General features: G+C 45.6%; 1 protein-coding gene across 1 annotated transcript in view; it reads right to left on the bottom strand.

Moving 5' to 3' along the window:
* Positions 1 to 945: 945 nt before the first annotated feature.
* The window catches only part of LOC144945540 (protein scribble homolog), a 50,169-nt gene continuing 34,243 nt past the window's right edge, over positions 946 to 16,871 (bottom strand). The window contains exons 21-34 of the mRNA XM_078874001.1: positions 16,115 to 16,693; positions 14,922 to 15,032; positions 14,251 to 14,427; positions 13,014 to 13,130; positions 11,823 to 12,005; positions 10,478 to 10,597; positions 9,619 to 9,672; positions 8,273 to 8,369; positions 6,505 to 6,664; positions 4,995 to 5,186; positions 3,840 to 3,979; positions 2,016 to 2,071; positions 1,398 to 1,496; positions 946 to 1,150 (exon numbers count right to left, since the gene is read on the bottom strand). Coding sequence (XP_078730127.1) covers positions 1,082 to 1,150; positions 1,398 to 1,496; positions 2,016 to 2,071; positions 3,840 to 3,979; positions 4,995 to 5,186; positions 6,505 to 6,664; positions 8,273 to 8,369; positions 9,619 to 9,672; positions 10,478 to 10,597; positions 11,823 to 12,005; positions 13,014 to 13,130; positions 14,251 to 14,427; positions 14,922 to 15,032; positions 16,115 to 16,693 — 2,154 coding nt within the window. The 3' untranslated portion in view covers positions 946 to 1,081. The remainder of the gene's footprint in view (positions 1,151 to 1,397; positions 1,497 to 2,015; positions 2,072 to 3,839; positions 3,980 to 4,994; positions 5,187 to 6,504; positions 6,665 to 8,272; positions 8,370 to 9,618; positions 9,673 to 10,477; positions 10,598 to 11,822; positions 12,006 to 13,013; positions 13,131 to 14,250; positions 14,428 to 14,921; positions 15,033 to 16,114; positions 16,694 to 16,871) is intronic.

Raw genomic sequence — 16,871 nt, 5'->3', positions numbered from 1 at the left:
GAGTGATGAGATTATCTCAAGTGCACATGTGCGACAGATTGTGGCATTACAGAGTGAGGGATGGTGCCCACATGATGATGCCTTCATTCAGCAGTGGAGACCACGGCTGATAAAGATGATGAAATTCATTTGCTTTATTTTCCCCCAAAAATTTTCCCACAAGCATAACAGAACATAACAGAATTACACTCATTGTAAAACAACAGAGCATACTTGAAATGTTAGCGGTGGAAAATTAAATCAACATTTATTTCCACTGATTTACAAAACAGGCGTAATGCGTTAACATACAAAAACAGCTATTACGACGACTACAACTACTGTGCTACTTTACATGTTAAAGCACTTAGAAACCTATCCGAGGCTGAGAACGTTGAATGATAAAGAAGTCGGTGCCCAAAAGGGAGGAACTGGAGTTTTTTTGAAACCCTACAGTATTGTAAAAGAACTTACAAAAATAAAATGCCAAGTGATGTACTTTTTTTCCTTTATATATAAATTCACATCCGATCGTGTACACCCACCAAGAAGCAGCAAATATAAAAGTTAAAATCATTCACAGTTTATTTTACAGATGTGTCAAACTTGTAAACCTATCCCCCTTCTACACCTCTTAGTGTTTTGTTTAAAAACATGGCTCTAGTTCTAAATTTTACACATTACTAACTGTACCAAATTTACAATAAAACGCTACTCATCGTTCTAAGTTTGAGAGCATTTAAACTGAAAGTTTACATCCCGTTTTGAAACATACCAAACATGCAAACTGGAACATATAAAACCATAACTAGTTAACGATACACCAGCAGAAAGTATCCCTGGTCGGTGCCAAAAAAAGGCATTTCTGCCAGATGAGGCATTTGGTGTACGCTGTCCGTTCTCTCCACCACCGTCCCTCAATGAGTGTCATCACTTCTGGATACCTGCAAAATAAAGCATGGGAAAAAACTGGTAAATGTATACTTGCTGCAGTTTGTTTTGTCCATCGCTGCTGACCAGAAGGAGCTCTGGAGAGCCCCTCTAGAGGGTATTGAATCAATATTTAAGTCTGCTTTGAAAACCCGTCTCTTTAAACCGGTCTTCAATCGCTTGGTCGGTTGCCCTGGTTCTTTTTTTGTTTCCTGCTGTTCATGCATTGCGCATTGGGATCCTAGGATGAAATGAGCATTATACATTTGAATTATTATAGTATATCCTGAAGAAATGCCAGTTAGCTAAAAGGTCAAGATCTTCCTTTCCTCTTGGTGGTAGGAAAGTAATTATGATATTTAAGGAACTGGTTATTTATTGTCGAAGTTTACTGAAGCAGAAATGTATAAATTGTGATTATTTGTTTCAGACGAGACTATATACAGTTTTGGCACAGCTCTGTAACAAAGAAATGGATCACTACTCACATATGTGTTTTGCGTATGGGCGTCCGACGGTGCATTTAGTGTGGTCGGTGACTGAACCCAGTTCAGCTCAGATCCTGTTTCAAGGCTGGCTTGAGAACCCTGGTGAGACACAGCACAGAGATTTACATCAAAACAGGAAACCTCTGCTAAGTGCAGCTCAAGGTGACGATTCATATGGACTGAATACAAAAAATATAACATGATCCATTCTCATCAGTCGTGTCTCGTGGTAAAGAATCGATTCTGATCCCTATCAGAGCAGTGCCACCAATAGTGTTTTGCGTTGTATAGTTCAGAGAAACGGCCAACGGAAGCAGATCACGCAGAGCTACCTCTGAAAGCCATTCACACGTGACCTCTGGTCATTTCCCTTCTCTGCCACTGACAGTAATGTTTGAAGAATGACTGCCAAATATATATACTTTAATTCTCAGCGCTGGAATTCTGTCAAATTAAGTGCAATCGACTCACGACACTTGAGGCCAGTTTAATCAGATAGCTGCCTAGATTCCAATCCAGAATCTTAACCATGCGGGCTCAGCGCTCCGACCTCTAAGCCACCCCGGCCACCTCTCATGCAAGTGTTTGTTTTTTTATTTGGAGGCAAAAGCAACTTACCAAGTTCCCTTGTGGAGAGCCCGTTTCATCTTTAAGACATTGGTAAACATTGTAATCTGAAGGAAAAATAAGGGTTTTAAATGGCAGTTGTACACTCATGAACGTCATTTAATACAAAAAACAAACAGCTTAAAGTGAAGAGTAAACAATGCCCAGATGTTTTTACATTGGTAAACATGCAAGAGCTTTGCTATGGTCTGTATCCCTTTGTTACAATGTTCTCATGCTCCTGACCATAAGGCAACTGTAGAAGAAAATCCACATAGTTGGAAGGAGAAAAATACAACAGCAGAGGCATGAGAGAAAACGCTGCAGGGTGAGGGTAACAGCATGAAAATATGCAATTTTTAGCAGAAAATATCCACCGAAGAACGTTAGAAGACTGAGGCTTCACAGTAATGGGAGGTAGAGTTAAGCGGAGATGGTGGGTTATTGTGAGGAATGGATGTAATGGCAAGCGTTAGGGTTGAGGTGAGAGCGAGGGAACATGTCTGATACACCATTGGTACCTCATTTGCCAGTAAAAAATATGATAATAGTTTTTTTACCCTTTTATCTGGCAACAAAACTGACACCTTTTTTCACGAGGAGTCATGTTTGCATAGACCACAATACCTATGGTGTAAATGCTTACCCCGAGCTCTCATACTCTGATGGTGCATTGTCTTTGACTTGTGCGCCTTTTGGCGTCATCTGGTCCAACCCATGTGAGACTAGGCTCTAAGAAAAGCTGTCTCGGGTGTGGACCAATCAATTTCAAGGACAGTGCATATCATTATCAGAGTTGTGTTTTTGTTTGCATTCCGACCGCAGGTATTGTGGTCTATGCAAACATGACTCCTCGTAAAAAAGGTGTCAGTTTTGTTGCCAGATAAAAGGGTAAAAAACCAATTATCATGTCTGAGACAGTTTATACAGGCACAGCTTTAGTCTGACCTGAAGAAGGCCAATGCCACTTGAGATGATACAGCTCTGTGTGGATTGTTCTGTACATGCATCTCTAAATTCAGTCGCAACTAGACGAGATGTAGACCCACATTATAATAATATTGAAGGCGGTGCACCCAAAATGTACCCGATCTGGTCAGATATAATAACCTAAGCAAGATGGTCAGTAGAGGGCTGTGTAGCAAAATCCCTTGCAGTCCTGTATGCCTCCAACTTCGTCAAACTGCACTGACCAGCATGGTGAAGATAGATCAAAATATTCCTTACGGCCTTGCTGGCTGGAATCTGGGCAGGCCCTCATCCAGCAGTGGATTGAGAAAGGGCCATACAAGACAGGAGGCCCATAAACTCTGTGGATCATGGGCCAGCCATGGCTTACATGAAATTAAAACATCAATTAATTCTGATTTAAAACTTTCGTGAACTGCAGGGATTCATATTCTTGGTTCTTTCGGTAAAGTCACGTAGAAGGAAAATAATAAAAATATTAAACAATAAAATTCTCACGACGTTTCGACTGCAACACAAGCAATCATCATCAGCTGTGAAATCCACAGCAAGAAAATTTGTTTTATATTTTTATTATTTTATTATGTCCCTTCTACGTGACTTTACCGAAAGAACCAAGAATATCAATTAATTCGTTTCAATCACCATTATTGCGAATTAAGAAAACAGACGGGCCGAGCAACTCCATTGCGTGCAACTGAATCGATTGTATCCACATACACGCAGGCGCTTTGGTTGCACAACGGATCACTCGGGTGTAGACCGAGCAGCGAAACGGCACAGCATTTGCCGCTTGCTTTTCGCACATATTCGCGGCACGAGTCCAGAAGGCCGCCAGTAGGAGTGGACGGGGCAAGGGAGACGCACCATCGTGCGGAGACGGGGAGGCCGAGAGAGCAGGCGAAGGGGTCTCGGACAGCCGATCCAGGTTGTTGCGCTTCTGGTTCTCCCGCGCCTTCGCGATCACCATCTGGGCCTTGAGCGCATCTTGCTCGAGAGATTTCATCCTGTTATCAGTGGGGTGGAAAAAAAAAAACTATCAATCAAGTGACGTTCAAATTAGGATGGTAACCAGGGTTGTTACCCTTTGGTTATCAAGCGTTATCGTCAGGTCTTTATTTGTTGTGGGATATATTCCAGAGCACCCCCACCACCCCCCCCGCCCTCCATCCCGGACCCTCATCTTGGACTCCCATCCCTGATCCACAGCCTTATGGAAATATTTTCCAGAACTAAAATTAAGCCCTGGTTATCAAAAATATTGCGCTGACAAGAGTGGTAAAGTATAATCACGAATATAGCTTTATTATACAGTTGTGATGCAGTTTGGTACTTACCCTCTAGAAAATTGGCCAAATTGAGAAAAAGGGTTGTCTTAACACTTGCAAACACCAGCACGACAAAAGGACGATTTACAAATATGTAAATAAATTTTGCCTTGACATCTACCTGACGTCTTCCGTCCTGCTAATAAACACCTCCGAGGAAAAACGCAAGTTGCCATGCGTTAAAGAACCTACGCAAAAGCACGATTTATGTTCCATTAAATTTTGGATCACTTGATTCCTCTTACAATCGATTACCCCTCCACCACGCCCACCCCCCCCCCACCCCAAGGACAAAACCCTCGGGCACCACCCATACACTATACACTACACTACGATACACTACACTACGATACACTACACTACTATACTACTATACACTACACTACTATACACTATACGATACACTACACTACACACTACACTACGATACACTACACTACACTACTATACACTACACTACTATACACTATACGATACACTACACTACACACTACACTACGATACACTACACTACTATACACTACACTACTATACACTACATTACGATACACTACACTACGATACACTACTATACACTACACTATACGATACACTACACTACACACTACACTACGATACACTACTATACACTACACACTACGATACACTACACTACTATACACTACACTACTATACCCGTGGGTACGGGACGCACCTGGCGGCGCGCCACATGGCTCTCTTCTCCGCCTGCAGGGCCCTGCGCTCGGCTGGGGAGAGATCCCCGTCGCTGGGCAGCGGCTCGGGGCTCGGCCCGCCGCTCGCGCGCTCCTGGTAGCGCCGCTCGGCCTTGGCCGTCCTGACGGGCGCCGGCGCCCGGCTCTCCACGAACACCTCGTGCCCCTCGGGCCTGCGGCACGGGACCACACGCGCACGCCAAACTCGCTCGCAGCAGGTCGCGTTGCCACCTTCCCCCCCGCCCCCAACCGTAGACCAACCGCGGTTATATTGCTCAGTCAGCACGAGGTCTATGCCGATCTCGTCAAGGTGCATAAATCATCAGGTAAACTCCGATCATGCTCGCAGCGGCTATTGGCTAACCATCGAACAATGATGATCACTGTGTTAGATGCGCTTCTGCGGCCGTCTGGAACGATCTTTCCTTCCGATATAAGGAAGCCACTGGAGCTGTGCACTCTTTAATCTAATTTAAAACTAATTTCTTTAGAATTACTTTTGTGTTTAGTTTGTTGTCCTTCCCATGCACCTCCAATTAGCACGTTGGCTATGTACCGTGCGAAAGAAGTTCGAAACACATACAGATCTCGGTACAAATAAATTCCTGCCACCCGAACACAGATGCCAATTCCCACACTATCCTGGTAAAACCAAAACTGGTGGCAGGTGCCCAAACACCAGTTTGCAATTCCTCCTCTGTTGCAATGGTGTGCGCATACAGACATACAGATGACCTGTTAATCATGACCAGGTGACAGCCCATTGAAACCAAGACTCTCTCTTTCAAATGTGACCTGGGTTAAAAACATACTTGATATACAACTATTTGTCATTTCATCACTGAATGGCCTCCGTATGGGTTGTGGAGGTTGTCTGACCATAATTCTCTACACATGTCAGTGTGCGGGTTAGTAAAGAGGGGGGGGGGGAGGCAACACTCCTCCTCCCTGGGTTTAAATATTTACAGAAAAATAGCAAAGACATTAATAAACAAGCAAACTCTGGACCGGATTCAACATACGGCGAGTCAGACTCGCTTTAAACAATGCTGGTGAACTGTCAAATGTTATAGGCAATGACCCTCTCTTGACGACATACGTTCGAATTCATAAAAAACTTCGTAATACAGGACACAAAATAACGATTAGCGTTTTCATCGAGTTACTTGAAAACTCTTATTTTGTGTTTTGTAGTGTAGGGTTTTTGCTTCTGCTGCAAGTGTTCGAATCCATCAAAAATTCGTAATACAGGACACAAAATAACGATTAGCGTTTTCATCGAGTTACTTGAAAACTCTTATTTTGTGTTTTGTAGTGTAGGGTTTGCTTCTGCTGAAGGTGTTCGAATCCATAAAAACTTCGTAATACAGGACACAAAATAACGATTAGCGTTTTCGTCGAGTTACTTGAAAACTCTTCTTTTGTGTTTTGTAGTGTAGGGGTTTGCTTCTGCTGCAAGTGTTTTTTTTCTTTCCTGCATCAGTCAAATACCTGGTGTTGAGGTTGCAGTCTTTGTCTTCCAATTGGAGAGAGGGTATCCCTCCCGTGTGGGCAGCCTCTAGCTCCAGACACTGGCTGGAGTCGTCACTGCTGTGATCGTTGTTCCCCATAAGGCACTCGTCATGGGCAGGCTTCTGCAACGTCTCCGTAGCTGAAGAAAACGTACGGACACTTGCATTTATTTTGTGACGCAATAGCGAACGATAATATTACAAGTAGATTACAGCCACGTAGAAGGGAAACAATAAAATAAAAAATAAAACGCCACTTTTTTCAATTTTTTTTGCTGTGTTTTTCACAGCTGACGATGATTTCTTGTGTTGCAGTCGAAACGTCGTGATAACTTTATTGTTTTATATTTTTATTATTTTATTGTTTCCCTTCTACGTGACTTTACCGAAAGAGCCAATAATATGAATCCCTGCAGTGACGAAAGCTTTAAATCAAAATTTAGATTACAGCCCTTTGCCAATCCACTGCTGGATGAAGGCTTCCCTCACTGTCAGTCATGGGCGTTGACCATACTTCACATCAGTCGGTACACGTATTGGGTGAGAGCAGCGGCGGATCGAGGACTAAATTTTGATTTAAAGCTTTCGTGACTGCACTGATTCATATTCTTGGTTCTTTCGGTAAAGTCACGTAGAAGGGAAATAATAAAATAAGAAAAATATAAAACAATATTATTTCCCTTCTACGTGACTTTACCGAAAGAACCACGAATATGGACCGAGGACTGTTCAGATATCACTCGCCACTGATGACAGCCGTGGCAAATCAAATTCGGGTCGCCGAGTCTGGGGGTTGCAGTACCATCCATTGCACTTCCACTGCCTGTGTGTTACATCTCGTCTTCTTATTTCTCCACTGCTTTATTGCAATACTCCTGCATTATAACCGGCAGCTTTGAGAAGCAGAAATGTGCCCAGCGGCTTTTTCCCCAGAGTTAAGATATGAATTTAGGGCAAAGACAAATTTAAACCAAATTATGCATTTCATGATGCAGCTTTATCCGGACACCTTGGAGGTCACAGCTCCCCCCTAAAGAATCCTTCCATCATAAAGCATTCTGACATGGGCCAAGCATTTTATAATTTAACAGAAGCCATCTCCTATTAGCGGATCCATTTCGACCACAGGTGAGAGGACTGACAACACGGATGTATTTGAAACCATGTGTTTTTGGTCACCCAAGCTTCCCAAAGTGCAGACCCAGCACAGTTCATCCGTCGGATTAATAAACGGCAAAATAATCTCTCGAATGTGACAGCGGCGCCTGATGCCCCCCGAAACCAGCAACTGGATTTACAACTTGGACATCGATTTACAGTAGCCGCTCAATTCACATCCATACAGCAGACAAGTATAACCCGTAAAAACAAAGTTTTTCACTATAAATCCTTTATATGCGTGGCGGCTAGAGTCCTCTCGTCCTCTGGCTTGAGATGGCTGCCACCTATGGGTCAGATGATTGTCTGGCAGCATTAAACAATTGGTAATTAAATATTTTAAAAAAAATTCCCTAAACAGTGGAAAATTTTGGAATTTTTTTTTCACGAAAATGCATTGTCACGCACAAGTCTGTGTGGAAAATGTCAGCTCGATTGGATTACGGGAAGTGGGTTAAAAAACGACCGAAAGATGTGCACGGTCCTAAGCAAGCAAGCGAACTTAATATAAAGGATTTAAAAAAGAACGAATGTCGGTGTGGGACGGATGCATTGGCAAGGCGCGAAAACTTGGGCCGACGAGGCCTCACCGCGCTGTCGTGATGCCGACCCCTGCAACGCGCGCTCTTCCCCGGGACCGTCGCTCACGCGGTTGTCCACCTCCTGCCCGCGCTCCTCGGCGCTGGCCTGCAGACACGCACACATCCGATAAGGCCGGGCGAACACGCGCGTGACCATGGTACGCACCTCCGATCAGCACGGTTGGCTACGTGCGTTGTGGAAGTTCAACGTACGTAGATACGTACCCGGTGTTAGTGTACGTCACACGTATGACTGTACTGGCGAATTAGGCATGCAATGACGCGTCCACACCGCGGTTCAACCGTCACGGTTTGGGGGCCGCGATTCGTTTCAAGAGTCGATTTTCTTTTTAACACCGTCGTGAAAGCAGCGATGCTCATGATCGCAGGGGTCACGTGAACCCGTGACAAACAACGTACACGAATGGAAAGTAATCGATGCTTACACTCACAAGTTATGTTAACGTTGAGTGTAAAAATGAATATCAAAGGCGGAATCGACGCGTCATTACATGCCCGGGATGGATCTTCAGTAACCTCGTGTAAGTACTGACAGAGGCGGTGGAACGAGATCATTTAGGAGGGCCAGGCGTAGCTTGACAGTGCCAAAGTAGAGGAAGGTCCAGCAGGGCTGTCCCGCTACGGACTGCGCCACTTTTATATTCCTCTGTGTACTCTGCACGCTGGATTTATTTGGCCACCGCATTTCCCACGTTGAATATGACAAGCCTCCACAGGTGACTACGCGTTGGCCAGTTCCACAAAGTAGGCAACCGCAGTGAAAATTATCACGGCGTGTGATTTTTTTATCATCCAGTTTTAGAAGTATACATATGGCTTTTTTATGGAACAAGTCAATGGTGCAACAATGTGTGAATGTAGTAGGGGTCATACGAAACCATTACATACAACATGTTAAATGGAAAAAAACTATTCTTTCGCATGTAAATCAGTGCGTTCATCGTGAGCTAGAGAGTCTATATTAGCAAATGAACCGACACATTGTTATACCACTGAGGAGGCTACTTGCTTGGGATCTGAACACTCCACCGCCTCTGAGTAGGGCACACATTTATTCTGCAGTGCTCGGACGATGATGATATCTACAAATGGCTACCACGTTACATTTTGAACGAAAGTGGTGAAACCGCATCAACGATGAAAATGTAACGCGGACAAAAAAAAACTAACAAAACGATGAATCCACAGACACGGACCTGTGAAACCTTTCCGGGTTAAGTTAGTGACGTTTGTTAAGACGTGGAAACCCACAGGTGTTAATCGTGAGCATGCCGATGGAAAACAACACTAATAGACAACACTAATAGACAGCACTAATGGCATACGAACTGTACCTGTGTAGCTTCCTTAAGGCACAATGCTCTTTCACACTCTCTTCTCAGTTTCTCCTACATTCAAACGATAGTAAGTTCGTCACACTGTTCAACGACGACTTCACTTGAATCTTCAAGTTCAAGTGGAACGGTGAGGCGCTCCACGAGAGTTTGGGCATGAAGGCAATGAAGCTCATCCCACATGTTGATGATTATCCGTGGGTGGATTTATCCAGGTTGCGTATTAACAATGCTCGCGAATTGTTTACGTTTTAATGGCACGTGCCGGTTTAATTCTCGCTCCCTCGCTCATCGACAGTAAGTTGGCTCAATGCCCATGTGACCTTCAAAAGGTGTCAGCAAGTAAACATATTACTTGAAGAAACAAAAATAATAGATGACAAATCTGTTGTAAAGTAAACAACAGATTTATATCGCAAAATGTACATCTAGAATAGTATTTTTTTTGGGTTAGATCACGTAAATACAAATGTATCGTTAAACCCGCCACCACCCGACACAGCCAATTAGTAAGGTTTGCAACGTAAACAGAACGTGCCAATTCGTTACTAGTACAGCACACCGGTTGTGTTGGGAGAGCAAATCCACAACATTTACAATCCAAATGTACACCTGCTTTGCATTATCTGGGTCTGTTCCACAAACACAAATAAAATCAGTTACATCACGACGTTTCGGCCACAACGCCGAAACGTCGTGAGAATTATTTTCTTATGTTTTATTTTTATTATTTTATTACTTCCCTTCTACGTGACTTTACCGAAAGAACCAAGAAGAAGTTCAACATAAATACAATGCGGCTGTCTCAAGGGAGCAACGGTGTCGTGGTGGCGCCCGCCGCATCCGTGCGTGGACCCACGTTGTGCAGCAGCTCCACCTCTTCCATTGTTACGTCGCGGTCAATGGACGAGATGCTCTCCATGCTGTTCTTCCTGCCACCCGCCATGATGAATGGGTTGGCGATGATGCCCGGCGATATCTGGGAGAATCGTTTCATTTGTTTAACGGCACCAACTTACGAGAAGGGCCACTGAACATTTGCACTGAAAGACAAGCTGCCTTATTCATTCCACCAAAGGGCTCACTATATTGTTATACGACTGCGTACGTGATATGTAAACATGACCTCGTGCAGCGTTTCGATTGCATGTAATAGAATATAGGTAAAGTCAGATGGAAAATAAGTATTTTGATGACAGCAAACATCTAACCAAGACATATCAACTCTGAAGTGTCATAATGAAGAAAGTAACACATGCATTAAAATGGAAAAGTATCAGTCGCACCAATGACAGCCAGATATGAACAGGCCCTAATGCAGCACTCACTTATCCAATCACAATTACTTAAAACAGAGGGCAGCCCATTGTATGAATAGCATAATGACACATCACACTCGATACCAGACAATCATGAACCACACGACACTCGGGATTCACCGGATCCTCCCCACTCACCTGACACTCATCACTCAACAGACACTCACCATTCAAAATAACCACTTATACTCACCGCATGTTTACCACTCACCCCTCACCAACTCACCACTCCAAACTTACAGGATTCTCACCAGGAACTCAAACACCACTTAACTGACAGCAAAAAAAATCCACAAATATGAAACCACTCACCAAATTCACTAACCACATCACCAGACACCCCTTACACAACTTACCAAACCTGATGCTCACCACTGAAATGAACACTCAATCACAATTGCTGCTGAAAAACCACTCCTCATCTGACATCCAGCACTCGGCACGAACACTTATCACTTGCACACTCACACCTGTCATTCACCAAACAACCAATTACTGACAAATAGAGCTTTTGTAGCATGGACTGGGTCATGGTACTGTAGAGGTGACAAACTGCACACAGTGCCATAGCACTGTGAACCCAGCAGGGGGCGAACCACTCACTGACGCTTCACGGGCAGTTAAGATCTTTTTTTGCACAGAATCCTTAGGAAGACTTCTGAACCACAGCTGGGATAATCAATCACTTAATAAGTAATCGATGGCTCTACCAATCATCCATTCCACTCCTCTGCTAAAAAAAAAAAGTAGCTGGATAATAACGCCAGCACATGAGTACACGGGCGCCTCAGTTACAACAGACAAGGCGGCCGCTGTGGCCGTGCTGGTAGGGGGCGACGGTGGAGGAGGAGTCGGGAGGACGGGGACGGGGGGGGGTTTCCTTGCCTCCGTGGCGGCGCTAGCGTCGTAGCCGTGGCACACGAGCACCGCCAGCTTGTCGCCCACGGAGCGCAGCGCTCGCACCGCCTCCGTGTGCGTGGCGCCAAGCAGGGACTGCCCGTTCACCTCCAGCAGCCGCATGCCCACACGCAGTTGTCCCTCGCGGCCGCAAGCTCCCGAGCTGTTTATCTGCAAAAGCAAATGTAGATATGTTGAACTTCTTTCGCACCGTACGTGGCCAACCGTGCGGATGACATAGTCAGTACATTTCATGCCACTCTCAGCAGAGCATCAGAGGTTACTGCGAAGGAGAGGGCGCCATTCAGTCTATCGAGCTTGTATGGGCAGGAAACTACAAACAAGCTGGAAGACAGCCTAAAATCGGCACCAACAATTGCCCAAGCTCTGTGGGCTGCCAATAGGGGGTAGGGGGGGGGGGGGAACTTGTAACTTGAACCTATATACTTTATTTGTATTCATTTATTTTGAGTGACTTGCTTAACCTTTCCTATACTTTGCACTCCTGTCTGTTTTTGTATTGTCTATTGTTGTAACTCTCTGACCCACCCCGACTGGACATCTGTGAAGAAGAGCTTCAAAGTTCATCGGATTCCTTCCGTCTCAATCAAGATTCCGATTCTGATTCACACGCAAAATGCCACTCAATTCATTTGTGGGTAATTTTTCAAATTTTGTCAAGTTGGACCATGACGCCGGCACACAATGGCCCACTCCTGCCAAAGACGTCGTTGGATCTATAACGTCCACTGCGAACAAAAACGGCGTGTTTTTTTTCCCCTGGTTAATACACCCGCAGTATTAACTAGGGTGGCCCACGGGGCCGCAACCGTGAATCTCTGCAACGAGCGGCATACGCACTACCGCTGAGCCACGTCGTTGCCGAGCGAGCAAGCGTGCAAAGCGGGGATAGGTCACCAGCTCGCAGAAACACCGACGTAAACACACGCACCAGCGCTTTCACTGCCAAACAGTCGTAATTGACAGTTTGATTAAACGGTTAAAAACACATCGCCTTGGCGATTTGCCCCGTAAACGGCGACGGAAACACATGTTTTTCCAGCTCACACGCCATCAATACATCCACCCCTCGTCGTCACCCGGGGTGGGAAACACGACTACGGCGGGGTGAAGTGGTGGTGGGTGGGTGGGTGGGGGGGGATCAGGGGTCGGGCTCACCCGAGAGATGAAGATACCCTCGTCGCCGCTATCGAACGGGTTACCCGGGTGACTCCGCGCGCCTCCGCGTATGCTCATCCCCAGCTTCTCTCCGACCCTTTTCTCAATCTCGATTTCCTGCACAGGCGACAACGACAACGAGCTCCGCTGAAAACACACCCAGCACACCGACGATGCCCACTGCACCTCGCCAAAGGTTTCCACCATCGGCCAGATCCTGCAGATCCTCTTGCACAGAAGACAAATATGGTTGGCACCTTTGGTCCACGAGCCCAGGCTAGATATTTCAGTTGCCGGTACCACCTGAGGTGGCATAACTTGAATGGTTTTAATTGCTTTATGGGGCACACTAATAGTGAATTATGTGATAACCATTTAAAATGAATGGATTAAAGCAATTCACTCTTAGTAGCGATATAAATACATCGATATGACTTGAATTTGTTGACCTAAGGTGGTTCAAATTTCTGCTATGGCCCATGGACTAGATACATTTTTTCATGATACCATAAAATATCAAATTTCACAATAAAACAAATATCATCATGCCCCGACTGCCCTTTAGTGCAACAGACTCTCCCATTCCCTTCCTGTGGCATGCCGTGGGGTCGACAGTTTTATACCTTGTACTGATCAGAAATTCTTATGGCTGGCTTCTGCTGAGTGACCTGCACTTGAAGGCGTTTAAGTAAACTTTATTTGTACCGAAAGAATAGAAAAGCACAAAAAACTAATACAAAAAGTGAAATACAAAATTTTGGCATTGTGATAATCATTACATTATCAAAGCTAGTAGAAGAGTAGACCAAATACTCTCTAGAGGACGAACTCTAGATATCGCTCTTGGGCAGTGGTTCTTAACCTGGGGTGCACGCACGCCATAAGGGTACGAGATTGCTCTTTTTGGGGACGTGAAACATGCCAGATTTCTTTTAGAAGGTAAGTCATCGAAAGCACAGATTAAGCACGGGCACATAAGTACAACTACTTTGTTTTATCAAACCGATGTATTTATTAGCATGAGACATGATTTAACGATTGAGAACCAAAGGGGTGCAAGGCTGCAGTGAAGGTGAAGAACCACTGCTCTAAGCAAGCCCTTCTGCCAGCAGGGGGGGTGCGAGCAAGCAACTTGGAGGGTCCACACCTTTGCCTTTCATGACAGACAAGCCTGGTGCTAACCGAGAGCGTGCCCCCCCCCCCGCCACCTAACGTATCGCCAGGCGTCCAAAGCTACCTGCATGCCCAGGGGCGGCGGGTCGTGCTGCACGAACATGTGGATGGCTGGTTTGCCCCCGAGGAGCGCGCACACCGCCTCCTGGTGCGTGCAGTGCCGCACGTCCAGCCCGTTCACCGACAGGATGCGATCGCCGACCCTCATGTTCGTCTTGGCCGCCTGGCCGTCGGCTATTATCTAAGAAACCGCACAGAGTCACATCGCCGATAACCGATCAGCTTCGGGATTCATTAAACGAAAGGTACGATTATACCAAGACTTATAATGAACGTTATTTATTGTCCGGCGAGAATCCGTTGAGAGCATTAATTCTAGATTTGAAGCTTTCGTGACTGCAAGGATTCATATTCTTAGGTTTTTTCGGTAAAGTCACGTGCCTTTACCGAAAAAACCTAAGAATATGAATCTGTTGAGAGTAAAACCTGTTTTCTTATCGAGGCCTGAGATGCAAAGTACAGCACAAGATTCTTGGGAAATTGTCGAACGCAATCATAAAAATCTGCATGAAAAAGATAAAATATTTTTTATCTCGGCAGAGTTAACATTGATAACAAATTCAAGAGTAAACATGTTACAGCTATACGTTTCACACTAATAAACAACTCGCTTGCAACCTTAGTTTTAACGCATTAAAAAAAGATCACGACAGATGTATACTACCCTTTCTTTACCTTAGAGATGAATATCCCAGGCTTGTCGATGCCAAATGGATGGCTGGAGTGGTCGCTGCCTCCGACTATACTCAAGCCCAGGGGTCCATCAGTCTTGAGCAACACGATTTCCTACAATTCAACATTACTCTCAATTGGCTACAACACAAGCACGGTGGTAGAACATTAGCCGCTATACAATTGGACAAACGTTTGGGGTGTCTGGTACTCGTATTACCAGACACGGGGGCTTGCAGTAGTAATTCAATGCTTTTGATGCAAAGGCTGGTGGTGGATCACACATGTTCGTAAAACCCCCCAAACCAGCTAGAGTGGGAGATGGCCAGATAACAACAGATGGCCAGTAGCTGTGTCCATAAGCACATCTACAAGAAAAAAGATCTCGACAGATGTATACCTGAAGACGGAAGCTTGTGTTGCCTCCGAAACGTCATGATTTTTATTTTACTTTTATTAATTTAGATTTAATTTTTTACCTACGTGACTTTACCGAAAAAACATAAGAGTATACATCTACAAGAACCCTCGAGTGTTATTTCATTGAATGCATGGGGTTTCTCTCGGCACGCCAGTTGTATTCCAACATGCATAACACTCCTCTTCAATGGAACGATGCAAACAGCATCTCAATGTGGGACACCTCGTGAAGACATCCCGAGACCCAGTGAGGCTTCTCTGGATAAATACATAACGTATAAAACACCAAGTTTTTGTGGGTCACACAGATGTGTGAAACTCTGGACTGAGGTGGCTAGGATATAGCAGCACAGCAAGCAGGCTCGTAAACCAATCTCTGTGGACTCTGGAGTCTTAGCGCATCGAATGCGTACGTTTCATTAAGCCATTACAGTTTCCTCCCATGCGCAACACACTTAATGAACAAAAATTGGCCAATCCGAATGCAATACAAGCTTAAATATGCCTCTTGAGATTGTGAGGCTTTCCTGAATCACATCATTGAAATGCTCCTGCACATGCAAGTGCTAGATAGATTGTTATATTGCAGGGCAGTGGAAGATGGCAACAGCTTGGGGCGGCGCCCTTCTACCAGCAGTGAACTGATCTGGCTGGTAACGCTTATGATTGTGATGCTGTCAATTCTCAGTCTTCATGTATCTATCCTGGCAGCATCAGCAAAACAAAATCAAACTTCTCAATAAAGCCTTCGCGCGCTTGGATTTACACGACCGCACCTCAACGGGGTAAGGATGCTCCTCCTGCTCGGACACGTGGTTGCTCCCTGGCTCCCCGTCCGCTGGCTCCTCCTCGTCGCCGAGCTTCACCTCCTCCTCGTCCTCCTCCCCCCTCTCCCCATTCCCATCCTCCCCACCAACATCCTCCCCATCCTCTTCATCCCCATCTTCCTCGTCCGGGCTAAGCGGGTACCCGGGCGGGGGGCTGCTGGGCCTGCCTGGGGGTTTGTGCCCCTGTGCCTGGTAGCCGGGAGGTGGGCTCTCCGGCCTGGTCTGCCCGTTCTCTAGCTCCCAGCTCGAGTACTGAGGCGGCGGGCTGCACGAGCGTCCTGGCGGTTTCCCGGCCGGCAGGCCGTCCGGTAGGACCGGCGACTGCCCGTCCGTCTGGTCGTCTGGCTGGGCCTTCAGCTGGCCATCTAGCTGTCCGCCTAGCTGTCCCAGCGGCCTGCTCTCCACGAGCCCTGGCTGGATGTATTCCAGCTGTTCCCGTTGGAGCAGCATTGTGATTGAGGTCGCGGAGGAGGTAAGAAGGGCTACCGCCTGGTCATGCCTGGCTTCTGTCATGTCTACGCCATTGATCTAGAGAAGGTGCACAAACCGTGCCGGGTAAGCCAAGCCAACCAGCAACAAGAGGGAAACAACTCTTTCCGTGTATACTTAATGCAGGATAAAAAAAAAAAATCACACGCATAGGGAAAACCGAGACAGTATTTCTACATTATAAGGTCTGAGCACGAATGCTGCAGGTTCTCAAAAT

Source organism: Lampetra fluviatilis, chromosome 2 (assembly GCF_964198595.1).
Source record: "Lampetra fluviatilis chromosome 2, kcLamFluv1.1, whole genome shotgun sequence".
Lineage (NCBI taxonomy): Eukaryota > Metazoa > Chordata > Hyperoartia > Petromyzontiformes > Petromyzontidae > Lampetra > Lampetra fluviatilis.
Note: the sequence above shows the minus strand (reverse complement) of the source record. Positions and strands in the feature narration are given on the sequence as shown.